At 44.4% G+C, this 24631-nt stretch overlaps 6 protein-coding genes and 1 pseudogene across 6 annotated transcripts; 5 read left to right on the top strand and 2 right to left on the bottom strand.

The window, feature by feature from the left end:
• Positions 1 to 241: 241 nt before the first annotated feature.
• Positions 242 to 426, top strand: LOC112936740 (U2 spliceosomal RNA; annotated as a pseudogene).
• Positions 427 to 932: 506 nt separating this feature from the next.
• Positions 933 to 3280, top strand: LOC4349045 (membrane steroid-binding protein 2-like). Its single transcript, XM_015758867.3, has 3 exons — positions 933 to 1131; positions 1210 to 1492; positions 2705 to 3280. Exons 1-3 carry the CDS (start codon positions 957 to 959, stop codon positions 3042 to 3044), a joined length of 798 nt encoding a protein of 265 aa, XP_015614353.1. The 5' UTR covers positions 933 to 956; the 3' UTR covers positions 3045 to 3280.
• Positions 3281 to 7225: 3945 nt separating this feature from the next.
• On the top strand, positions 7226 to 10627 carry LOC4349044 (glutamyl-tRNA reductase, chloroplastic-like). Its single transcript, NM_001423080.1, has 3 exons — positions 7226 to 7786; positions 8745 to 8986; positions 9122 to 10627. Exons 1-3 carry the CDS (start codon positions 7549 to 7551, stop codon positions 10253 to 10255), a joined length of 1614 nt encoding a protein of 537 aa, NP_001410009.1. The 5' UTR covers positions 7226 to 7548; the 3' UTR covers positions 10256 to 10627.
• A 2342-nt stretch (positions 10628 to 12969) lies between these two features.
• On the top strand, positions 12970 to 13681 carry LOC112936602 (uncharacterized). Its single transcript, XM_026020719.2, has one exon. The coding sequence runs from the start codon at positions 13064 to 13066 to the stop codon at positions 13337 to 13339; it is 276 nt and encodes a 91-aa protein (XP_025876504.1). The 5' UTR covers positions 12970 to 13063; the 3' UTR covers positions 13340 to 13681.
• Positions 13682 to 16750: 3069 nt separating this feature from the next.
• LOC4349042 (uncharacterized) lies at positions 16751 to 17395 on the bottom strand. The gene has a single exon (XM_015757890.3). It carries the CDS (start codon positions 17289 to 17291, stop codon positions 17022 to 17024), a length of 270 nt encoding a protein of 89 aa, XP_015613376.1. The 5' UTR covers positions 17292 to 17395; the 3' UTR covers positions 16751 to 17021.
• A 1369-nt stretch (positions 17396 to 18764) lies between these two features.
• Positions 18765 to 21489, top strand: LOC4349041 (thylakoid lumenal 17.4 kDa protein, chloroplastic). Its single transcript, XM_015757389.3, has 3 exons — positions 18765 to 19163; positions 20684 to 20930; positions 21045 to 21489. Exons 1-3 carry the CDS (start codon positions 18924 to 18926, stop codon positions 21266 to 21268), a joined length of 711 nt encoding a protein of 236 aa, XP_015612875.1. The 5' UTR covers positions 18765 to 18923; the 3' UTR covers positions 21269 to 21489.
• A 39-nt stretch (positions 21490 to 21528) lies between these two features.
• LOC4349040 (uncharacterized) lies at positions 21529 to 23226 on the bottom strand. Its single transcript, XM_015757388.3, has 2 exons — positions 22263 to 23226; positions 21529 to 22167 (listed from the first exon to the last, which is right to left on the bottom strand). The coding sequence occupies exons 1-2, from the start codon at positions 23111 to 23113 to the stop codon at positions 21927 to 21929; spliced, it is 1092 nt and encodes a 363-aa protein (XP_015612874.1). The 5' UTR covers positions 23114 to 23226; the 3' UTR covers positions 21529 to 21926.
• Between the last annotated feature and the right edge of the window lie 1405 nt (positions 23227 to 24631).

The following is a 24631-nucleotide window of genomic DNA, read 5'->3' as shown; positions in this document are numbered from 1 at the left end:
CACTTAAATCAAAACCGGGGTCAAAACCACCGAAGGATCTCGGGTGACTGGTTTTGTATAGTTAAGGGACCCTGCATATCTGGTTTTGTGTTTCGAGAACGTTTTTTATCCCGATGACAAGTTGAGGGACCTTCGGTATACTTTTTCCAAAACAGAATTGTTTAGTACCACCTCGCCCAGCCACGATAGAGGGGAGCCGGAGGCGCTGTATATAACGCGACCCGATACCAAATCACAAAGCATACCTTTCTCAGCCTTTTGGCTAAGATCAAGTGTAGTATCTGTTATTATCAGTTTAATATCTGATATGTGGGCCATATTTCCATGGATATTAAATTAATATTTTGTGGGGGAGGGTCCACCACGGTAGCTCGCTACTGGGCGAGCCCTGGCTTTGCACTGCTGCCTTGGCCCGGCGCACCTGTAAAATTTTTTAAGCTTTTGCTCATGTTAATTTGGTTTAATCATTGACCGAATTAAACTGACTAGGAGTGAAATCATTGATGAATTTTTGACTTGACTTGACTTTTCAGTGAATGATTTTAAGATTTATTTGTCCAAACTGAGTTATTTTGGTTCCAGTTTATATTGAAAAACAAACAAACGAGAGGTGTGTATTTGGTTTAATCGTTGAAGAAATTAAACTGACTAGGAATGAAATCATTGACGAATTTTTTACTGACTTTTTAGTGAGTGATTTTAATATTTATTTGTCCAAACTGTGAGTGATTTTGGTTCCAGTTTATATTGAAAAACAAACGAACGAGAGGTGTGTATTTGGTTTAATCATTGACAAAATTAAACTGACTAGGAATGAAATCATTGACGAATTTTTTACTTGACTTTTCAGTGAGTGATTTTAAGATTTATTTGTCCAAACCGTGAGTGATTTTTGGTTCCAGTTTATATTGAAAAACAAACAAACGAGAGGTGTGTTTGGTAAGCCTCGTCTCGAAATGGCGACTTGCTCCGCTGCTTGCGCTCGCCCAGCCGTCGTCGTCTTCGCGTCGCCGGCCGCCGCGCGGCGGCGCGCCGCCTCCTCCGTCTACCTCCCTGGTCGGCCTCTGCGCGGCGGCGGCGTCGTGCGATGCAGCGCTGGGCCTGTAAGCGGTGGGATGATCTCGAAGAAGGGTAAGATATGTTCCTCCTCGTCTCGCGTGGGGATTTTTTTCGCTTGGAAAAATCTGACGGTGGCCGTGGCCGTGGCAGTGGCGGAGCTGTGGGCGGCGGCGAGGAGCGCGTCGCCGGTGGCGGTGATCGCCGCGGTGGCCGGAGCGGCGGTGGTCTACAAGGTGGGGTCCAGTCTCCTCGCGCCGCCTCCTCCGCCGGCGAGGCCCCGGGAGGAGCCCAGCGAGGAGGCCCCGCCGCCTCCGGAGCCGGTGCAGGTGGGGGAGATCACGGCGGAGGAGTTGCTGCAGTACGACGGGTCCGACCCCGAGAAGCCGTTGCTCATGGCGATCAAGGGGCAGATCTATGACGTCTCCCAGAGCAGGTCGCTTTCGTTAAGCCCTAGCTTCTGTAAACCCTCGTTTTAAAGCTTTTCTGCTACTATGTTTCTAGTTTCAAAAACCAAAGCTGAATTGTGGATTTGTGATAGATTATTCAACTTAGTTCACTGACGAGTGGAATCAGCTACAGAAATGAAGTGCAATTCATTTAATTTGGTGACTACATCTATGCTATTCTATTCGTTGTGTTTGTGAAGATTACATGGTTTTAAGAATAATAGACTAACAGGCAAGTAGAGTCGAATCAGGATCAATCTGAATGCTAATCGGCAAGGGCTTGTTCGGTTAATCCCCACGATGGAGGGATTGGAGGGGATTAATTCCACCTCTCAATAGGTGTGGAATAAATCCCCTCCGATTCCCCTTGAATCCCCTTGTGGGAGGGATTAACCGAACAAGGCTTAAATGTTTGATGTTCGTATCCTTCAGTCCTGGAAATGAATATAAGATCAATTTTAGATTTCTCAAAATAAACTGCATATTCATATGACAAAATTATTGTTCATATGCTGTTATCAATGTGCACATGTTATCTGATTGTGTGCTTAGATCATCAGTGATCAGCTCGCCATGGGACTAAAGTCTGTTGTTGTTCTTATAGATCACCACTATTCGCTGTTAAGTATGCCTGCTATCTGATATTGTGTGCTACAGCATGCAGTAACATATGCCTCAATAAAAGTCTAGAAGCCTAATACTAACTTCTCAGTTGGGATTTATGCATGTGGAAGTACTGTATATTTGTAAGAACAACATTTCCTATGATAAAAATAGAGTATTATTTATAACCTACATTTGGTTCCTCATGAGGTCTGCTGAAAGTTTGGAACTTACGCATGAAAAAATGCTGGATATCAAAGGAGGAGCTTTAATATCAATATAGTATTAAGAAGAGAGGGTGAGAAGCCTGGGATTGAACTCAGGCCCGGTGGTAGCGCTGGTAGCTCTTCTACCACTACACCTTGTGCCATTCTCTGGAACTTATGCATATGCCTACGTTTCTCCAAATCACCAACTTATAATGTTCCCTACAATAGTGTTTTTCTTGCTTACGATTACAAAATCCATATCCAGTTATCCGCACTCCCAGGGCATTTTGTTATCTTCCTCAGTTCAAACTTTCAGTAATATTGTCTTTGCCTCATATTGTGTTTACTGCACATAACCTTCGTAACTAAATGATTTTCTCTGTGCAGATTGTTCTATGGACCTGGTGGACCATATGCATTGTTTGCTGGTAAAGATGCCAGTAGGGCGTTGGCGAAGATGTCCTTTGAGCCACAAGATCTGACTGATGATATATCTGGCCTAAGTTTACTTGAACTCAGTGCCCTTCAGGACTGGGAGTACAAGTTCAGCAGCAAGTACGTGAAGGTTGGAACCATAAAAAAGGTGCTCGTAGAACAGGGTGGCGATAGCACTGCCGATGCAATAGAGGAGGCAGCTGTCGATGGTGAAGACAGCATCCTGACTGCTAAGATGTCTAATCAATTACTATATGAGGAAGAAATGGAAGTCGGTAGTGATGATCCATGAAGGCTTCAGGAGTTGAAAACTGAATTGCCTTCTAGCAGCTAACTTCACGCATCAAGAATTCAAGACAAATAATCGCAGAATGATGTTTCATGAATTCATGTGTCTATAGGTGTAGATTACAAGAAGATACTGCATTACTGCTGTCGATTTCCCTTTGTCAATACTCAAGGATATGTTGCCGTAATGCCATGTTATTAGTTGGCTGTCCTGTTCGTCAATAATTTCATATTTCTACCTGCCCACAGAACCCCTTTTCTTGGTTACATGCTAATTCTTCATTCTTTCTTGTATTGCTCTCCATGCATTCTTGTAGCATTGTCCGCCATGCCATTATTGGAACAGCTTAATACTTCATAAATACCTTGAATCTGGGGGCATGTCAGGTCAGGTGTAATTGATTTGAACAGCAGAGGAAAATCAAAGCAACCAGTGCCAAACTAGGCAAGGAACTTAGGCGCAATGAGTAAATTATTCATCCAGCACAGGTATTTCATTCTCTGGTTTCTGATGGTGGATTGGTGGTTTCTATCACAATTTATTTTAAGATTGTAAAGGGCAGAAGATACATAATCTCTATTGCAATTTATTTTAGTAATGCTTAATTGCTAAGCATATTATCTTGTACCTAGCTGGCATCGAACAATCCATTCCATGAACATGACATAGATGTTTTCTTGCGTAACACACCTTGGCATGAGATCTAGAAGCACAACTAATATATTCAAATGAGCTTCAAGAACACAAATAAAAGATTGCTCAACAAAGAAACAACCGACAATAAAACAAATATTTTCTCAGGGATAGGTGGACAGCGCATGAGACCAACCTGAAGCTGCCTTTTTGTTTATCTCATCACTGCTTGTATCATGCCCTACTTCAGGGAGTCAACTACTTTCGTCAGCAAAATGCACCAGGATTGTTCAGCTGCATAGGAACAAGAAGTTGAATTTATACCTTTTTCCTAACTCCCAAAGTGTCAACTTTTTCATGTTCTAACCACCTTTTTCATGATCAGTGTGACAGGTGTAAGGACAGAGGAAGCTACTTCCAACAGCAAAATTCTGAACTTCTGTTTTCTTTGAGCCTTTGAGGAAGTACTATTGGAGCACACAACACTCGCACAAATTAAGTATGTCTTCTTTTTTTTTAGAAACATGGTAGATTAAATTAAATGATAGGAGATATTACAACCCTGTTTTTACAAGAAATAAAAGCAAACGCTCCGTTAAAATAGAACAAAGAGATATTGCAAGATATGCGGACAGACGAGCGCGTAGCCACTGATGAAATCCGATGTCAAACATGTTATCTGCTGATGCCCAGACATATATGTTTTCTAACACGCTTAAAATACTTTTGTTGTTCTAGGCACCAGCATGGCCTTCTTCTAACAGTTAATAGCCATCAACCGTGCAAGGTTGTTACTTGTTACCACTACAACACAATTACGTAGCAGTAACAGATGTAAGATTTTTCCTCCTTTTTTTTTTCTGAATTGAAAGATGGATGTAAGATGTTTTGCCATGTGAAGTCTTCAGGTAACCTAAGAATAAAAGATTTAGCAAAATTGCAGTCAAAGCCAAGCCTCACCAGGTCACCCACTCACCACACGGAAGAGTCTTGTTGACGAGTAGGGATCTTCTGTGGCATGATCATCTCCTTTGTTTGCTTGAAACGGTCGCATCGTAAGCAGCCAGCAAGTAGCAGAGAATGAGTCATTGTGCACATAAGATCCCAGCTTTGACAGATTAAGCGTCCAACTAAAACGTGCAGGAAAACAGCCGTATACACACCAGCACGATGTCAAACGCCATAGAAAATTAGTATTGTTTAGGAAGGTTCAACTCTGGTTCTTCTAATCTGCAGTGTGTAAACTGAGCTGCCACCTTTGATGCTCCTCATTTCTTTTTGAGAATGTTTCCCGGTCAACTACGGTTCATGCATGCAATTGATGCAATCTCAGTCCTGTCTAACTGAAATATTCTTTGTTCTTAAAAAGGAGTGTATTCATAATCACCGCTCAGTTCTTACAATTATTGGTACCATTAGATCCCAACTAGATTACCTCTAATTAATTAAGTTCAGAAGTAATATAGTTTCTTTAAAGCAAAGGCAAGAATAAATTTTAAAAAATAATGCAGACTGAATACTCCTTTTTTAAAAAAACTTACTGAGAGTGTGTTTAGTTCGCGCTAAAATTGGAAGTTTAGTTAAAATTGTAACGATGTGACGGAAAAGTTAAAAGTTTGTGTGTAGAAAAGTTTTGATACGATGAAAAGGTTGAAAGTTTTTTTAAAAAAATTTGGAACTAAACTCGGCCTGAATACTGCATGTTGAACAACTTTCTCCCCGACACTGAACAAACAGGGCAATGCTGCAATGTTAATTTCGAAAGGGAAACTACATTTTGGCAGGATGGTTCTTCCATGGCCGGCAATGACGGGAGCTTTGGCTTGATGTCGCCATTTCCACGCACACTATGTTCCAAAATGTGAGTCCAATAGCAACGGCGCGAGAAAGGAACATTGCAAAGATGCAACCGTGTTCTTTGCTCTCATCAGAGAGAGAAACGCTCCATTTGTTTATCAAAAACCATTTTGCTAAAGCAAAACCACTTGGGTATTAGTAAATTTTAGAGAATGATTCATAGCTTGTCGTGCCTCAAAATCTTCGAATATGCGTCGCATTATTATCGATTAGTACTCATCTTCAACATGATTAAAGAAATCCAAAATAGACCCAAGCAATTACAAAATAAAATGAAACCAAGATACTTAAACCGAGTTCTAAAATGGGGTTGGAATCAATCCCTCTACCACGATTTCCGAACTGTTAAAAGATGTATTTCGTGATATTTTTTACATATTTTTGAAATAAATAAATAAATCTCTATAGTTTATAATACTAGTTAATGCTCAACTAATCATAAATTAATGACTTATCCTTTTTTTCAAGCCTAAGGATGAGTTCTATTCTTCTCTTTCCCAATTCACCTTTCTCTTTTTTCGCATACACGTTTTTCATACTACTAAACATTGTATTTTTTCAAAAAAAATTATAACAAAAGTTGTTTCAAAAATATATTAATATAATTTAAAATTATTTATACTTAATTAATTATACATTGATAAACCACCACGTTTTCTAAAATCAGCATGAGACCCTTGACCGACATGTGGGCCCACAAGGTCAGGAGAGTGTGGCCACCACGTCGACACGCTGGGGCCGTCGGCCACAGGAGGTGGACGTGCGGAGGCCATGGGAGCTGCGTGTGCCCACCTCGCATGCTCAAAATTTGATGGCTGCAATTCGCGAATGGGTTTTCTTTCAGAGATGAGAAAAAGCGAAGAGAGAGATAAGGGTAGAGGATAGAATGTGGCAGCTGCAGCCAATCAGAGGCCAGAGGCCACCACACTCCCCCTACCCTCTCATCCCTTCCCCCCACCCCCCACCAAACCCAACATGGCCATGGGATTCATAAACATTTTGGAAATCTTGGGATAGTCACCTTTTGTTTTTGGGGCTTGTAGTTTTTGGAAATTTGGGGGAGGTCCAACTCTTGCTCCTTTTTTTTTTCTTTTACAACACCGTGTTTAGTTCCAAAGTTTTTCTTCAAACTTCCAACTTTTCCATCACATCAAAACTTTCCTACACACATAAACTTCTAACTTTTCTGTCACATCGTTCCAATTTCAACCAAACTTCCAATTTTGATGTGAACTAAACACATCCCAAGTTTGAATGTGAAGGTGAGGTCACCACGTAATGAGTATTTACTCGCATTTCGCTCTTTGGGGACCCATAAGATAAAAACTTAAAGCAAAATACGATAAGTTCAATCTTTCCTAGTTCCCACATGCTGCTAAATTTTCTCGGAAATTTTTATTGTATAAACTTATGACAAACGGTGACATGCTGGAACGTGATATCATCTGAATCCAATCAAGACAATAAACTTCTAACCAAATTTGATCAATCTCCTGGTGAAAGAAATCTCTTCATAGATCTCCTGATGAAAGAATTTAACACTGAAAGAAAAACAAGAGATTCACAAGAGCTTGAGACAAAGTTACAAATTCCCCCCTAACACAGGGGCCTCTGAACAAAACTAATTTTGCAATAGAAAAATTCAGAGCCGGCAGTAGACCGAGCCAATGCATCCCACTGTTGCGTGGGCCCCACACGCCATGGCCTAACCACCCCTCCTCTTCATCCCCCCATAACCTCTCGCTCCAAAGCTCCAACCTTTTCCTCCTCTTGACCAAGCCAAGAACACCAATCCCCGCATCACCAATCCACACAAGCTTCGCAGCTCGCGCGCCGCGGGAGGGGAGGGAGAAAAGCTCGCCCCCGAGATTTTTCTCCTCTCCTCTCTGCTCGTGTTTCTTGGATTGGTCCATATATCCACGGTTCTTGGGGGCGCGGCGCGCCGCCATTGATCTGGTTTTGGTTTTGTGAGGAGGAGAAGTTGCGGTGGTGCTGGTGCTGGTGCTTTCTTGATCTGATGATGGCGAGCACGACGTCAGCGACGGCCGCCGGGGGCGCGTTCGCCGCCGCGAAGACGCGGGCGGGGTCGTCGGCGGCGGGCGGCGGCGCGTGCGCGAGGGTCGCCGCCGGCGGGCGGAGGCGGTCCGGCGTGGTGGTGCGGTGCGACGCCGGCGTGGAGGCGCAGGCCCAGGCGCAGGCGGTGGCCAAGGCCGCCAGCGTCGCCGCGCTCGAGCAGTTCAAGATCTCCGCCGACCGTGAGTATCCTCCTCGCGTCCCTAGCCCCTCCTTTTCTTCCCGCTTCGAGCTCGCCGGCGTTGATGCGACAGCTGTGAAAATCTTTGCGTTTTTCTTCGTGTTTTGGTGCTTTGATTACTGCTAGTTCATATTTGAGCATGTCAATTAGTCAATAGGTAGGTTGTGTATGGAGAAGAAAAGGAAAAGATTTGGGATGTCGCATTGCTCTTTTCTAGATTTGCTTTGATTTGTATGAACTATTTCTGCAGGTTTTCTGCTAAGCGAATTTTGTTTACTACCTATACGTTTAACCGGCTAAGTAATTTGAGAGAGAAAAGAAGAGGCAATTTGTGAGCTATCTTGGCATTAGAGCGAATTAGCATTGGAGATGACGAACTTACACGCTAACCCAAAGGAATTATTATTTTTTGCTGTTCTCCAGTGAATTGCAGGGAGAAAGCACATGCCAACTTGTTTTTTTGTGGGTTAGTTGTAGACCTGTAGTAGTAATACACGAAATGGCTTTTTTTATTATGGCAAAGAGCTTTTCATAGTAAGTAACCGAATAATAGTAGTTCAACAAACTGGTTACTATTACTGCAAGATGCCAAATTTTCAAATACATAAAGATGAAAAGAACACGTCGTAGTTGTATTTTGTTTTATTATTAGCTATTGGCCAAGTATGTTGCATGGAAAAAGGTTCCACTCTATCTTGTTTTGGTCAATTGTTTGGGAATTTGAGGTTGTAACCCTATGTAATTAGTAATTACTGCAAAAAGTAGGTATTCCAGATTTGCAACCATTACACTCATAATGTAAACACAGGATACACCCAAAAGAAAAAAAAGTATCCATGTGCAACTATTGATTGAAAACGTTTTGTGATGCGCCATCGATTTTTAGTTTCATCCTTTTAGTACAATTTTTTACATGTTTACTTCTTGCAGTATTTGACAATTTTTTCTTTCACTATCAGGGTACATGAAGGAAAGAAGTAGCATAGCGGTAATAGGCCTCAGTGTACACACTGCACCAGTGGAGATGCGTGAGAAACTTGCTGTTGCAGAGGAACTATGGCCCCGTGCTATCTCAGAACTCACCAGTCTGAATCATATTGAAGAGGCTGCTGTTCTTAGTACCTGCAATAGAATGGAAATCTATGTGGTAGCTTTATCGTGGAACCGTGGGATTAGAGAAGTGGTAGACTGGATGTCAAAGGTAAGGATTGTTTCATCAAATGCTCATTTGTTCTGTCCATAGTCTTCTTTTCTCGTCTTTTCCCTTTTTCTGTGACTGAAGAACGCGGTTTGTCTTAGATGGTTCTAATTCCTCTGCTGCTTTTTTTTTCAACAGAAAAGTGGAATCCCTGCTTCTGAGCTCAGGGAGCATCTATTCATGTTGCGTGACAGTGATGCCACACGCCATCTGTTTGAGGTATCTGCTGGGCTTGACTCTTTGGTTCTTGGAGAAGGGCAAATCCTTGCTCAAGTTAAACAAGTTGTCAGAAGTGGGCAAAACAGTGGAGGCTTGGGAAAGAACATCGATAGGATGTTCAAGGATGCAATCACTGCTGGAAAGCGTGTCCGCTGCGAGACTAACATATCATCAGGTGCTGTCTCTGTCAGTTCAGCTGCAGTTGAATTGGCCTTGATGAAGCTTCCAAAGTCGGAATGCCTATCTGCTAGGATGCTGTTGATTGGTGCTGGCAAGATGGGAAAGTTGGTGGTTAAACATTTGATTGCCAAGGGATGCAAGAAAGTTGTTGTGGTGAACCGTTCAGTGGAAAGGGTGGATGCCATCCGCGAAGAGATGAAAGACATTGAGATTGTGTACAGGCCTCTTACAGAGATGTATGAAGCCGCTGCCGAAGCTGATGTCGTGTTCACAAGCACGGCATCCGAAACCCCATTGTTCACAAAGGAGCACGCAGAGGCGCTTCCCGCTATTTCTGATGCTATGGGTGGTGTTCGACTCTTTGTCGACATATCCGTCCCCAGAAATGTCAGCGCCTGTGTGTCTGAAGTTGGCCATGCGCGAGTATACAACGTCGATGACTTGAAAGAGGTTGTGGAAGCCAACAAGGAGGACCGGCTTAGGAAAGCAATGGAGGCCCAAACAATCATCACCCAAGAATTGAAACGGTTCGAGGCATGGAGGGACTCGCTGGAGACTGTTCCGACTATCAAGAAGCTGAGGTCCTACGCCGACAGGATCAGGGCTTCGGAGCTTGAGAAGTGCCTCCAGAAGATCGGCGAAGACGCCCTCACCAAGAAGATGAGAAGATCCATCGAGGAGCTCAGCACCGGCATCGTGAACAAGCTTCTCCACGGCCCATTGCAGCACCTGAGATGTGACGGCAGCGACAGCCGCACCCTCGATGAGACGCTGGAGAACATGCACGCCCTCAACAGGATGTTCAGCCTCGACACCGAGAAGGCGATCATTGAGCAGAAGATCAAGGCGAAGGTGGAGAAGTCCCAGAACTGAGATTGAAGAAGAGATTTTTTTTTTTCAGCCCGTGTATCTACTATGTATACTACTACCATATCTGTCCAGACATTCTAATTCCAATTTTTTTTCTCTCTCTCTTGAGCCTTTGCTTACTGAGCCCTCGCTGAGTTGGTCAAATTGTCTCGTGAATTAGCGCCATGGCTGCTGCTAGAGATAACTAGGAAAATGCCTTGTTTGTAAATTACTGCATCTGCTGTGGCAAGAGCTCCATTTTGAAGATATTATATACACGCTGTTGGTGAAATAAAATCAGAAGTTCATCAACCTTTGAAGCTGTTGTTTTGTGAGCTTATATCATTTTTGTACAGTTATGTCAGATCGTGTATGTAAAATTGTTGATTATTAACACTTCCCCTAGTGTTCAGCTGTTTGTCCATGTTGATTGCCTGCACTCTGCAGCGAATCTTAAGGGAATTTGTGCTCCTCAGGCTTCGTTTTGTGCTGAACTGGCTTTTCAGAATTACACAACAAACCACATACTAGAGCTAACAATTAATTCTCGTAATTTTTCGTAGTTAGTGCACAGTGAACACAGTGGAGCCCGATTTGTATAAAAACCATCAGAATCTGTATCTTGGAAACTCAAAATTCAAACACGACTAGTACGTAGTACACCCTTGGTCCAAAAAAAACCAAAATTCTAATACGCTATGTATAGATTCGTAGTTAAAAATTACTCCCTCTATCCCATAATATAAGGCGTGTACATATTTCAAGATTCAATTTTAAAAACATTTGACCAACAATTATTATAATATAAATTAAATTTTATTTGCTAAAATTAATATAATTGACATTTAAATTTACTTTAAGATGGTTATAATTTTGTTGCAATAAACTTTATAGTATATGAGAAATTATAAAAAAAAATTTTGAAGACCGTACCAAGTATTATTATTATTTTAAGCTGGCCGGAACAGCGACGCGCGCCGTGGGCTGGAATCTACACCCAGTCTCACCGAACCGGGCCTGGCCGGCGGGCCGTAAACCTCTAATTCTTTCCTCGGGATGAGTAGCCGGCCCGGCCCGGCCCACCCAGCTCAGGCGAGAAACCTCTTCCCCGCGTCGCCGTCGCCGTCGGTCTCGCTCTGTTCACGACGGCGAAGTGAGGAGCTCTCGCGGCGGATCAATGTGAACCCTTTGACGCGCCGCCGGCTGGCTGGGACACACCATCGCTTTCGCCCATCGCGTCGCGTACGAGCAATGGCCGGCGAGGATTTTTTTTTTCTTTTTTACCCCAAACCTGGATCGAATTAACGAGCCTTTTTTTCTGTAATATTTCTGTTCTTCTGTAGATGCTACTATTATTTTTTTTCTGATAATGTTTTTAGAAGTATATTTTAGAAAGCTGCATGTTCTATGATTAAAGTTGCAGAAAACAAGACCCTTGGAGTATTTTCTTTAAAAAAAAACTTGCAGGAAATCACACATATTATGATTTCTGGCATAAAACCCACCTTATTTAAATCTCAAGTAAATTTAGCATATGTGAAAAGAATATTATTCAAAACAGCGTAGTAACAAACCAACAACATGTATTAAAAAATCGGAAGCTAATTTTTTTACAGACACTTTATACGTTGAAATTTTAAAAAAAACACATTCAACATGTATAATGAGTGGTGATCAAAGTATGATGAGTCATCACTGATGAAGACTTCATAAGTGATGAGATGGCGGATTGCATGAGTCAGGCTCTTGTGCCTAACAAATTATGGATGCCATCACTGAAAACTTGTTGTCTTCTGCACTCCTCAGAGACTTCTTGAGTCTTGACATCTTGAACAGAACAGTGCATCTCTTGTACTAGCACATTGTACACAATTGTACATCATGCATAGTGATCAGCTAGGCTGTCTAACTTCTGCTGCTAAATCCTAGCTAATCCCTAACTCTACAATTTCTAGCCCAACTCTCTCCAATTACAGAGATATTTAATGGCCATGTGTCCTCCATCAGTGGATTGGTCTACGAACTGTTCTTAACTGAAGTTCATGCATTGATCATTGCTTGACACCTAGATTAATTCAATACTATGCGTAATTGCACCTTGCTCCGGGTAAAGCACACCTTGTTTCACTTTGCACCAGATTTATCATGTACTTTCACTTTACACTAGAGGCTATTGCCTATTGATATGAGATTCAATTAATATCCAGATGCAGCATCAAACCTATAAAAACTATTATGAAATTTCAGAAAATTATGCATGAGTTATTATAAAATATGAATACAACTTTTATGAAAACTCATGAGTTGTATTCATATTTTATAAGATTTATCTTCAATTATATGAAGCAACTTGATGCAAAATAAAACTTATTTAGATACACTCTATGTGTAAAGTGAAAGTATGTAATTAACTGGGTGCAAAGTAAAACAAGCTACACTACACCGGGTGCTAAGTGCAATTTACTCTTAAATTATTATAGGAGAAAAACTCTGTAGCTTGTTTTTTTCTCCACAAGCCGGATCATTTGAAATATAATGATCTTAGTTCCAGAAAAAAAAATTATAGGAGGTCAATCTTGTCACAATGGTGGGCAGCATAAGTCCAAGTCGGTGCCAAGGAGGTCCTTGCATTTACTTCTTACAGTGCACTTGGACTTGGGAGAGCTTTCTTGGTGACTTGGTGAAAGATCCATTTGCCTTGTCACTATAAAAGCAGAAAAGCAACACACATTTTCGTTAGAACTTTTTGCCCCCAGATCTCCTCCTCTCTTCCTTGCTCAGCTGTTCTTGTTCCTCTTGCTAGGTGAAACACTTTCTTGAATTGCTGAGACCATGTTGAGATCAAGAAAATCCAGGGTAATGGTGATGCTAGTTACTGCTGCTCTTCTACTGACGGATATGGCCGGCGTTAGCTATGGCCGGAGGCTCATCCCGGACCTCGATGCCATGGCGGTCGTCGGCGGCTCGCCGCCGGCGAAAGGCGGGTACATGTCAAGGTTGCAGGTTCCTCCTTCAGATTCAGGACATCACGTTGGCGATGAGTACAGAAGCATGCATGCTGTTTCCAAGAGATTGGTGCCTCAGGGACCAAATCCACTGCACAACTGATCAGCAGCTTCAGCTGAGCCAGCTTCTTCTCTGCTGCCTTTTCAAGGAGATATGCTACAGTTTAATTGCAGTCAATTAGCCACACTGAGTGAATTTTCACTTCATTGAGTGGTGTAAATTAGATCTTGTAGAGTAGTAAGAGTAAAAGGTACATATGTGTGTATGTAAGTATTTTAGTGTGAAGAGTGAAGAATGTAACATTTGGTTCTTTTTACTTATAGTAAACTCTGAAAAGGGTAAAGTCTTTCTGGTTTGTGGTGCGCAGGACGAAAATGTTATTGAAAATATATGCAAATGTATTTACTAGAATAATATAGGATACAAGTCAAAGTTTTCAGTGCAGTTGTGTTCTTTGTCAATTTTCTGAAAAGAATATGTTCAGACTTGAGAGATAAGAACAATGTACTGATAATTGATGATTTAGGCAGTACAATCCAAGTTATCAGAACTTCAAAATTGTGGATCCCAAAGTCTTCATGGCAGCTCAGACTTTAGAACTTCAAAGCAGGACTACTCGTATATCATCCAAATGCATGTCATTGTTTAGTCAGGTTGGTGGTAAATGATAGATTAAAGAAATCAAATGGAAGAAGGCTTCTTTTTTCTGCCGCTCCACGTATTTTAGTAAGGAAAATATTGCAATGAAAATGACATAAGCAAGGAAAAATATATTTTTGTCAGTAGGACAACTAGCGCATATCATCAAGGTTCAAGTGAGAGATCACAGCACATCAAGGTGCTGAAAATAGCTAGCAATGTATTGTCATTCGTGACACATCAAACAAGTTAGGCTGTTACTGTGAGTGTGGTGCTATTTGACTTGGAAGCACGTGAAGCGATTTTCAGGCAGTTTTCTGAAAACAATATTCAGAATTCAAGAAAAGTCTGAAACCTTTCTGCCTGGTCCATATATAGCACAATGCCACCTTCCAAGTCTGAAACTTTTACAAAGATTTTATTTTTCTTACAATGGAGAGTTTAGGTGCTGTGAATTTGAAACATTTACCAAGATCGCATCCTCAGTAATGCACTCTTTGTTTTTCACCTTCCAAATTAAAGAAAAGTTTTGTCGATAAAACCATGCAGGCAAAGTACGGATCTCCAAGATCCGAATGTTCAGTCAAACATTCAGATTCCAAATTGCAATTCGGCTGCCATCCAAACTCACCATTCTACAGTCTATACTCTAATAACTCTATACACCAACTCTAACAAAATCAATCATACGATGAGTCACGCAGCCGATCCACATGAAGACGCATTTTGCATTAGACAAATCCAATATGTATTCAACTGTTCATTATTAGATAAATCCAAAGCTCAGAACCAGGACAACCAGCTCCCGAATAGAAAAAAACTGTGGACACTAGCGCACATGAGCCATGAAACAGAACCTTCAACTTAAAAATCAATCCATGATTGGCCTTGGAGAGTTGGACCTCACTCCATCCAGTTCCATCTTCTTGACCTCCTTTCCAGCTTCTTCTTACTCTGCTCCCAAATCTTCTCACATACATGAAGCTGCTGCTGCCGCCGTCGATACGACGGGGCATGCTGGTCACCTTCTTCTTGGCATGCTTCTTTCTTGCAGAGCTTGCTGGTTTCAGCCATGGAAGGAGAGTTATGGAGGACAAAGAAGACGATCACTCAGAGGCGTCTTCAGAGGAGCAGCTCTACGAGTTGCCAAGAACAAGAGGACGGCCTTTTGTCAGTGCTCCCAGCCCGGCGTATGAAGCTTCCGACAGGCCAGTGCCTCAAGGCTCGAATCCTCTGCATAATCGATGAGGTTTCTTCTTGCTGAATTTCCTCTGCTGGCCAAGCACATGCAGATGCGTTAATTGTAGCTCTAGCAGTGTATGCAGATGAGAAGAATGCTGAACATTGAACAACGAGTTTGGCTTTTCACCCTTGTTTGTGAGTGAAAAAAGTACATGCAATAGCACGAGTAAGCAAACTTGGAGTTGCATATAGTATAGACCTGTTAATTGATGTGTTTTTCCACAATTGCATTATCCTAGTTGCATATAGGACAGGAAGCAAATAGTTAAAAAGTTGCAAGCTTGGAGTTGGTTTGCTTCCTTTTATTTTGTAACCTTGTACAGTAAACCAGTCTGTAGTACTCACTAGTTCTATTTGATGATCAAATCAACCCCACTGTTCTTGACAAAACTGGACCAAAAAAAAGGGTGAAAAAAAAAGATGGGGGTCTGCCATGGAAGGCACATGGGCCGGAAGCGGGCCAGGGCTGCAGCGGCCCGTTATCCTTCCACCGTTGGAAGCGGGCGGTACTCGCTGCTCTGTGAAACCAGCCTCACGCAATACCCGCCACTCTAGGTGCAGGGACGCTCTAGCTTTCGCCAGGGCGCCCCATACACGCTACGCAACTTGGAACGGGCGGGCCGCATAGAGCGAACCACAGGCCCAGGCCAAAGCGCAAACGACCAGGCATCCGCACCACCTTATTGCCCCCGCTCGGGTGACAAGCCATCGCTACTTGGCTCGGCGAGAAAGCGGGTGGGGAGTGAGTATTTAAGCTGGTGTGGAGCTTACTGAATTGGCGAGGTGGTACTAAACTCGAGTTGTTTGTCAGCTTCCTCTGACTCTGAGAGGTTTGTTTTTTGGTTAGCTCGTGGCCTTCGTGGATTTGTGAGGATGGTTGGGCTTTGGGCTTCTGTTTCACAATAATCAACAGGCCTTGTCCTTGGAGCACTTCGCACAAAACTCGGTCCTTGTGAGATGGGAACTGGACTCTCCGTTGTGTTCTTGCAGAAAGTTTTTGTGGATTGAGCTTGTAGTGATTTTCTGCCGTTGATTTTTCTTTAATTGTAGCATCAAGGCAGAAAGGTTTTACAATTCCAAGAACTGCATTTGCAGAGATCAAAATATATTACTAGCAATTTTAGCCATACAATAGTTGCTCAACTTCAAAAATGTCATCCTGTCAGTTGGCAGGGATCTGTAATTTGGATGGACAAGCTAGCAGATCATTTTCACTCAAATTTGAGAAGCCAGGACATGAAAATTTCACTTTACATGTACAAACGGATAGATTGCCTTGGTTCTAGATCTGAAAATTACCAGGTACATCAAATGGAAATCCAAGGGCAAATCGCCCAATTCAATCTCTTTCGTTTACAACTACCACAAAAACATTGGAGCAAAGAATTCCGCATATGACACTGAAAAGGTAGCTGCATTCCTCTTCCTCCCAAAGATCTTCTTCCCCCATCAGAAACTAGTGCCAGCATTTCGATGCATCCAGGATCTGCGTCAGCAATGCAGCGTTTCTTGTGCAAAGCCAGCAAAGCAACCCTGTAAAATGATCACCTCAAACCGGATCAAATTTTCCTTGCCACAAACTTGAAGCTGGCATGATTTACGTATCTGAAATCTGAAGGAATCCCACAAATCTATAGAACAAGATGCTTTATACGACCAAATCAGGAATCAGGTACAGAACAGATGAACCAAAAAAAAAACTCAAGAGAATTACAATCACAAATCCATAAGCTATTCGAGTCACACACTTTATGAACACAAACACACCGCACAATGCAGGGACGATGGTTTCTTGAATGCCCCCCACCGAAAGAACGCCAATTGAACCACACGCATCCACAGATCACACGAACACGCAGAAACTAATCAAGAAGCGGATCAGAGAAGGGAGCAGCAGATGAGATCACATCTTGGCGAAGGAGGCGGAGGAGGCGGATCGGTCGTAGTAGTACTCGGGGAGGGCCTGGGGGCGGGAGAGCATGAGGGGGCGGTCCTTGGCCTCCTCGGGGTCGTAGTCGTCGCCCTCGTCGTCGGCGGTGTGGACGTGGATGCAGGAGCAGCTCTCCATGGACGCGAAGAAGGCCGACGCCACGCTGGCCCCGACCCAGATCGCGTACCCCTCCAGCTTCTCGTACGACAGGATGCCGCCGCCGCCGCCGCCGACGCCATCCATGGCTAGCCGCCGCGCTCGCCGGAAAACGTGAAAAAGTGGGAGACAGTGGGGGAGGAAGGGTTCGTGGTGGCTATTTTTCTCTCGTTTTTGCCTTTGGTTTTCCTGGAACAGTTCGTTTTGGCTGTTGTCCTAAAGTTGGCGAAGGAGGTTGGGAAGTTGGGAAAGGGAAAGCGAATGTCGGATTTTGAGACCTTCGAGGCATGTGGTTTTTTTTTTCTTCTTCAAAAGAATAGGAGTGGTTAATATGATGTCTAAATAATATAAATAAATAAATAAAACTTATTATGTTGCATGTACCTCCACAAGCATGTCGGATCAAATTCTGTTGATATTTTGAGAAAACAATAAAAATGGATCATAATCTCTCGAGTGGTCTCCCTGTTCTCATATGTATATACATAATTATTTTTTAAAAAAAATGACAAGCTTTAATTTCAAATTTGATATCCTTAAGTTAAAAAAACAAATTAAACTCTAACCAGTATACATGTCCATGTAGTCATATTTGTTTTTATGTTGTAGTTTGTAGATTTCAAATTTAAAGCATATTAATATATCTTGTTAATTTTTAATATTTTTTATAACATTTTAGATGATATGAGAAAAAAAACAAGGCAAAAGTATTTCCCCGAAAATAAAGAATCTAGTAAGGGGTACATCATAAACAAATAGCAAAGCAAAAATTTACAGGCATGTTACTTTGTGGTTGTAAAGTTAGATTTCAACATTCAAATTTTGGTTGCAAGCAGATAAAAATCGTCCAAATTTAGAATAAGTTCACCGGCCATCCCTCAACTTTACACCACGATTTTTTAAGGTCCTTCAACCACAAAACCAGAAATCTCCACCCCTAAACCATACAAAACCGCTCACTCAAAGTCTCTAGGCAATATATATGGGTGGTTTCGCTGACGTGGCATCCTAATCTCCATGTGTCAACGACGGTTGCCGCCACCACCAACTGGGCGCCTGCGACGCTAGCGCATGCCCGCGCCTCCCCGTCGCCCACCCGCGCCGCCATGCTTCCCCACTGTGTCCGTCGGCGCGGTGCAGCGCCGCCCTCCTCCTCTCCTGCCTCGCCTCGCCGACCGGCCTACAGACATATATATAGAGAGAGGAGGAATGGAGATAGAGAGAGGAGGAATGGAGGAACTGAGGAGTCACCTAGGTGTAGAAAATACTTTCTGGAGGAGGAACCGAGGATGAGAAGAGGGGAGAGAGAAGGATGACGTGGCATCCTTACATGTGAGTCTCACGCTGACTCAGCCGCCACGTAAGACAAAACCGGGTCAAAACTACCGAAGGACCTAATGTGATCGGTTTTGATTAGTTAAGGGACACCTGGTTGGGGGACGATTTTGTAATTCAATAACAAATTGAGGGACCTTCAGTGTACTTTTTCCCCTCGGGGAATCACGTGGGCCCTGCGGCCGTGAAGGCCCAAACCGTCCGGGAGACGAGACGCGACGCGAGACGACGAAGGCAGATAAGTCGATAAGATCGTAAGATCGCGGCGAGGCGCGCACACACACCAGCTCTCTCTCTCTCTCTCTCTCTCTCTCTCTCTCTCTCTCTCTCTCTCTCTCTCTTCGCCGCAGCGCAGCCACCCTCACTTGTCGCGGCCGCACGGACATGGCCTCCACCTCTTCCTGCCTCGCCTCGCCGGCCACGGCGGCGGCGGCGCCCCGGCTGCGGGTGCGGGTGACGCCGAGGGCGGGGCGGGTGGTGGCGTGCTCGGCCGGGGGTGGCGGCGGGCCGGAGGCGGCGGGGCTGTTTGCCGGTGAGCGCAAGGCGGTGGGCGGGCTTGCGTGCGGCGTCCTCGCGGCCTGGGCCGTCGCGTCCTCGTCCAGCCCCGTGATTGCCGCCAGCCAGGTTGGTCTCCATGGCATTCTATTGGGGGGTGTAGTGATCTTCCTCTGGTGGAATAAATCCCGCACGATCGTGACAACGGGTGAACAAATACATAGGCTAGAGTTGCGCTTGGCAGGAATTGTGTGCTTAGAAAGAGAAATCACTTGATTTGGAGCTGTTTAATTCCCTGTCAAATGCAATGAGAGTTACCAAATCAAGATTGACCCCAGTATTTCGCTCAAATTCGATAGAAGAACCAAGTAATAAGGGAAATGCATTTAGTTTAGCTGACCTAACTGATCAAATCGAGTAACCATCCAATGTTGCTCTTGATTCCTTCTTCAAATCCCATCAAAGAAAAATCTGCTTAAATTTCTCCATGCAAAAGATAGGCGGGACCGCTGGAGTGTTGTTAGAATGTAGGATTTTTTTTTTGAGTAAATTTCACAAAACTACAGATACTATGACCAAATTATCACAAAACTACAGATTTAACTCGATGTATCACAAAACTACACATTTAACACCAAATTTATCACAAAACTACACATTTAAGATGAAGTGTCACAAAACTACATATTTAGTAACTAAATTATCACAAAACTATAGGTTTAGAATCAATTTAATCACAAAGTAATGATGTTTATAGCTCCACCATAACAATGGTGCTAGGGATTTAAACTCTAAAGTTGTAGTTTTGTGATAAGTTCAATATTGAATATGCATTTTTATGATACTTCATCTAAAATATGTAGTTTTGTGATAAATTTGGTGCTAAATATGTAGTTTTGTGATACAACTCCTTAAATCTGTAGTTTTGTGATAATTTGGTCAAAATACTTGTAGTTTTGTGAAATTTACTCTTTTTTTTTCTTAAAAAGAATATGCCTTCTGACTAAAAATGGTGTTGGAGCTTTTAGAATTTGATTAAATACTTATGTTGACAAGATTTACCACCGTCTGAAATGTATAATTCTTAAAAGGTACCCCCTTCTTTCCTTTTTATATGACTAACCAACGTCAAAAAGAAAAAAAACAGGGCGTATGGGTTGACGAGATTTACCAATGTCTGAAATTTCTGCTGTCAACTGTTGCAACACTGACTGATTGATATGGTATTCTATTATCTGTGGGGGGCACCCTAATTTTGGCAAATGCTTTCTGTGCAATGTAAAGCAAGAAATTCTTATACTGATTACTATACCAGTGCATGTGAAATTGTGAGTTCAGATTTGAGTGCACATATAAATGGTTTTTGTACATATCTGGAGAATTCACTCAAGAAGTATGCAGCGTATTTTGTATTTCTGATCACAAATTTCATTTAGGAAACACTGACATTTTTGCTCCAGTTGAACTGCAAAGTAAATGGTATCCTATAGGTATGACCCAAATATATGCAGTATTATGTAAGTCAGTACAAATTTACAGTACATTTGCTCTTCTAAACTCATTCTAGCCTCCCAGAGTTATTTTTCTTTTCTTCAATGGCTTTATGTCTTCCTAAAATAACATCATACCCTGTTTGCTCTGGTTGTTAGAGGTTGCCTCCACTGTCCACAGAGCCAAACAGATGCGAGCGTGCTTTTGTCGGGAACACAATTGGTCAGGCAAATGGGGTGTATGACAAGCCACTCGATCTCCGGTTTTGCGATTACACAAACGAGAAAACTAATCTGAAAGGAAAATCTCTAGCTGCAGCCTTGATGTCCGATTCAAAGTTTGATGGGGCCGACATGTCTGAAGTTGTGATGTCCAAAGCTTATGCTGTGGGGGCAAGCTTCAAAGGTAAACTAACTCACCTTCTGTCATTCATCACACTATTGCTGCATTATTTCCAAAATCATGTACCTTTGAATTGATAAACAGAACACTAGATGCTTATATCTCAATTGTTTTCAGGAACGGATTTCACAAATGCAGTAATAGACCGTGTCAATTTTGAGAAGGCCGATCTCCAAGGGGCAATCTTCAGGAACACCGTCTTGTCAGGATCAACCTTCGATGACGCTAAAATGCAGGACGTCGTGTTTGAGGACACGATAATCGGCTACATTGACCTTCAGAAGCTATGCACCAACACTTCCATCAGCGCAGACTCAAGATTAGAGCTGGGCTGCAGATGATCCACCCAAATTCCCACCTTTCTATAACCGTTTATGTCAATGTTAACAGTGTTTCGATGATTAAGTCAAGCCTGTTTATAGAGCCGACATGAATCCTTTTCTTCGATATGTATCTACAAACCTCTGCACAACTTTTCTTCCATATATGTAGTATTTACAAACCTCTGTACATCACACATATTCGGCATGCAATCAAATGCACTACAAGCCACATTTTGACATTCATGTACTCACAATCTGTGCAAACTGCAAACACCAGATTACACAAAAAGGAAGAACATTATGCCTCTCCCATACATAGAGATTGCTCACAATTTCTGGAATAACATTACTGGTGGTTTTATGCATGATTTATTCCATGAGATCACTATAGCAACACTCTACATTACCATGTGTGCTAGCTTGCCTGCCAACTCTTTTGTTGCCTCTCTCAGCTCCTGCCATTGTTGCCATGCATGCACACTGATGATCAGTTCTTCTTCTATGCTACTCGACTACTATATATAGCCATGGGTAGGTAGGCCATGGCGATGCCTAGGTGCTAGCTGCACCGTCGTCTACATGGCCGGCCCGTCGCCGGGCACCTGCCGGTGAAAGGTGTTCGATCATGTCATGTCGTCGTCGTCGTCTTGTGTTCCTGGCTGATGCATATGGCTTGTCATTCTGTGTCGTTGCCGGAGTCGATGAGGCAGGTCTCGACGCCGCCGGTCATCCAGAGGAACCAGGCGTAGCTGCTGCGGTGCTGGCTGCTCTGCGGCTCCTCGTCGATGGCGCGGGTGAACATGTCCTCCGCGCCGGCGAGGTCGCCGCGTGCGTGCCACATGAACAGCGCGTACCTCCTCATCGCCTCGCCGTCCACCGGCTCCGCCGCCACCGCCTGCTTGAAGTAGTCCTCCGCCCTGTTCGTCACCGGCATCGATCACGGCATCATCGTTAATGGCGACCACGTACGGGGAGCACGCGACGTCGATGGCGGCGACGAGGGTGTGCGTACCTGTCGAGGTCCTTGTCGAACTGGTAGAGGAGCTGCGCGTAGTTGGAGAGGATGAGCGAGTTGACGTCGGCGGCGGTGGCGATGATCCTCTCGTACGCCGCCTTCCGCCGGTGGACACGGGCGATGTCGATGATCTCCTGCAGGCCGTCCTCGTCGTCGACGAACACCGGCGTGTCGTCGTCGCTGTGCATGATGCCGATCCGGGACCAGAGCTCCGTCTCCATGTCAAGCTCCACCAGCTCCGGCATCTCGGCGTCGGCGTCCTCGATCTGGTCGGTGTCGCCGCCGTCGTTGTCGGGGGCAGCGTTGCTGGCCGCCGCCGCCACCGACGCGGACGGCTCGACGTTCTTGCGTTTGATCCGGTCCATCTCCGCCTCCATGACCGTGCCGAGGCAGGACGCGACGAGGCCGAGGAGGCCGACGGCGAGGTCGGGCGACTCGAGGTGCACCTTGCGGATGACCCACGCCATGGCGTCCCCGGCGCCGCGCGCGGCCTCGGCGGCGCCCCCGGCCGCGGCGCCCTGCACGGCCTCCACCGCCGCGACCAGCGCCGCAACCGCGCTCGTCCCGGCCGCCCGCGGCACCACCCCGCGCCGCACCGCCTCCAGCTTCCTCTTCGCCTGGATCGCCCGCAGCGACGGCGGCATCGCGGCCATCGACGGCAGCGGCAGAATCTGCCTCTTCTGCTCCTCATCCCCACCACCACCGCCGCCACCTCCGCCGCACGCCGCCGCCGCCGCCACCACAGGCCTAAAGAACCCACCCCTCCCCCTGCCCCTCCCCACCCCCGCCATGAACGCCGGCGGCGCGCACCTCGTCGGCATGCCAACCACGATCGCCGACGGCGTCATCCCAAGATCGAAGCCCCTCCCCTCTGGCGTTCGTTACGATCCGATCGCGAGAGGCTCTCCCACCAAAGGCGGTGCTGTGGCAGTGGGGGAGGAGGGCGCGGCAATGGCGGGGGAATATATAGCCGCGCGCGCGGCGCGCTCCCGCGTGCCACGCTGGTGGCGAGCTAAAGGCGCGTGACCCGCACGCCTCGGCGAGGGGGAGGTGTCCCGGTTCTCCATGCGCGCGCCTCGCGCCCGCGTCGCGCGTCGCGCGCGCGCCAGTTCACGTCGGGCTAATTTTCGTCAGGGAGAAGCCTCGATCTCCATCGGCCGCGCGGCGCTCTCGGCGCGGGAGGTGGTGGTTAGAGAGCTTTTGGCCAAGCGAGCCGCGCGCCGCGCGTGAGCGCGAGCTCGCGTCCACCCGGGCGCCGTCGGGACCAGGCTGGAAGACGATGCGTGCGGGAGGAGTAGTGGCCGGAGTGGAGAGCGGAGGGTGCACGCGCGCGCGCGCGCGCGAGGCCATTCGAGAAGGAAAAAAACGGGAAAAGGTTGCGGAAAAGTTAAAAAAGAAGAAGAAGAAGAAAAACGAAGGTGTTTTGTTGTGCCATACCGCCATGCATGACAGCGTGATGAGTTTTCGGGGTACCACTGGAGCTAAAATGTCGATGGGTGTAAAATTTCAAATCGAGAGAAAAACCCAAATCTTGATGGTACCATTGTGAGTGATTTTACGGTCGTTAAGAGGTGCCCGATTAAATTTGACTAACATATAATGTTATCGAAAATCTCTCTCTCAATATAATAGAAGTGATCCGAATTAAATGTCACGATAGATTATTTTTTTTCTGCATTTCGCGACTAAATTCCCGACAATATATATGGTTGGAGTACACGGTAGGTGTGATATGCTTTACACGAATATTGATAAAAAAGAGTGATAAGAGAATCGGCGGTGCACCGTAGGTTTCCACCATTTTGACGTGGAAATTCTCATATATATATCGTGCACGATTAAATAATAAATAATGTTGTCGGTATCGAGGATAAGCTATGACTTGGCACCTATGCCACGAACCAAAATTAACCGATAATTTGGAGAAAATGTATACAACACAAGATAGGTAAGGTAGGCACATAAAACAAGATAGGTAAGATAGGCGTGTGATCCATAAATATCTTTGTCATTTGGCGTAAAAATATCACAGCAAACACATATGATGACGCATTAAAATCTATTTTTTCCAAGTGAATGTGGACACAATAATCAAGAAACCATGACTAAATACTTCCTTTGGTGATGCTCTAAATCGTCATATATATCACATAAATCGATGCAAAAACATAAATCAACGTTATAGTCTTAGAAATCACAAACCATTTTTTCTTTATGAAAGTATGCAGTAGTTCAACAGTTACTCAATTCTCTGTTCAGCGGTAAGCTAGTCACGGTAACACGACTCATGTTTTAGAGATATTTAACTATTTGTCACTTTTAGATGTGACGTTTAAAAATTTGTTATTGAACTTAGACACGTGAGG

This window comes from Oryza sativa, chromosome 10, assembly GCF_034140825.1.
Source record: "Oryza sativa Japonica Group chromosome 10, ASM3414082v1".
NCBI lineage: Eukaryota > Viridiplantae > Streptophyta > Magnoliopsida > Poales > Poaceae > Oryza > Oryza sativa.
This window is presented reverse-complemented; position numbering and strand designations above follow the sequence as displayed.

What these genes read in the sequence shown, in the direction of transcription:
- LOC4349040 (XM_015757388.3), bottom strand. Translation starts at nt 23,113, where the DNA reads ATGACGCCGTCGGCGATCGTGGTTGGCATGCCGACGAGGTGCGCGCCG. An exon ending in TTCGACAAGGACCTCGACAG is followed by an intron (nt 22,168 to 22,262) that starts GTACGCACACCC and finishes GGTGACGAACAG; the next exon opens with GGCGGAGGACTACTTCAAGC.
- LOC4349041 (XM_015757389.3), top strand. Translation starts at nt 18,924, where the DNA reads ATGGCCTCCACCTCTTCCTGCCTCGCCTCGCCGGCCACGGCGGCGGCG. An exon ending in CCGTGATTGCCGCCAGCCAG is followed by an intron (nt 19,164 to 20,683) that starts GTTGGTCTCCAT and finishes TCTGGTTGTTAG; the next exon opens with AGGTTGCCTCCACTGTCCAC. An exon ending in TGTGGGGGCAAGCTTCAAAG is followed by an intron (nt 20,931 to 21,044) that starts GTAAACTAACTC and finishes AATTGTTTTCAG; the next exon opens with GAACGGATTTCACAAATGCA.
- LOC4349045 (XM_015758867.3), top strand. Translation starts at nt 957, where the DNA reads ATGGCGACTTGCTCCGCTGCTTGCGCTCGCCCAGCCGTCGTCGTCTTC. An exon ending in TGGGATGATCTCGAAGAAGG is followed by an intron (nt 1,132 to 1,209) that starts GTAAGATATGTT and finishes TGGCCGTGGCAG; the next exon opens with TGGCGGAGCTGTGGGCGGCG. An exon ending in TATGACGTCTCCCAGAGCAG is followed by an intron (nt 1,493 to 2,704) that starts GTCGCTTTCGTT and finishes TTCTCTGTGCAG; the next exon opens with ATTGTTCTATGGACCTGGTG.
- LOC112936602 (XM_026020719.2), top strand. Translation starts at nt 13,064, where the DNA reads ATGTTGAGATCAAGAAAATCCAGGGTAATGGTGATGCTAGTTACTGCT.
- LOC4349042 (XM_015757890.3), bottom strand. Translation starts at nt 17,291, where the DNA reads ATGGATGGCGTCGGCGGCGGCGGCGGCGGCATCCTGTCGTACGAGAAG.
- LOC4349044 (NM_001423080.1), top strand. Translation starts at nt 7,549, where the DNA reads ATGATGGCGAGCACGACGTCAGCGACGGCCGCCGGGGGCGCGTTCGCC. An exon ending in GTTCAAGATCTCCGCCGACC is followed by an intron (nt 7,787 to 8,744) that starts GTGAGTATCCTC and finishes TTTCACTATCAG; the next exon opens with GGTACATGAAGGAAAGAAGT. An exon ending in TGGTAGACTGGATGTCAAAG is followed by an intron (nt 8,987 to 9,121) that starts GTAAGGATTGTT and finishes TTTTTTCAACAG; the next exon opens with AAAAGTGGAATCCCTGCTTC.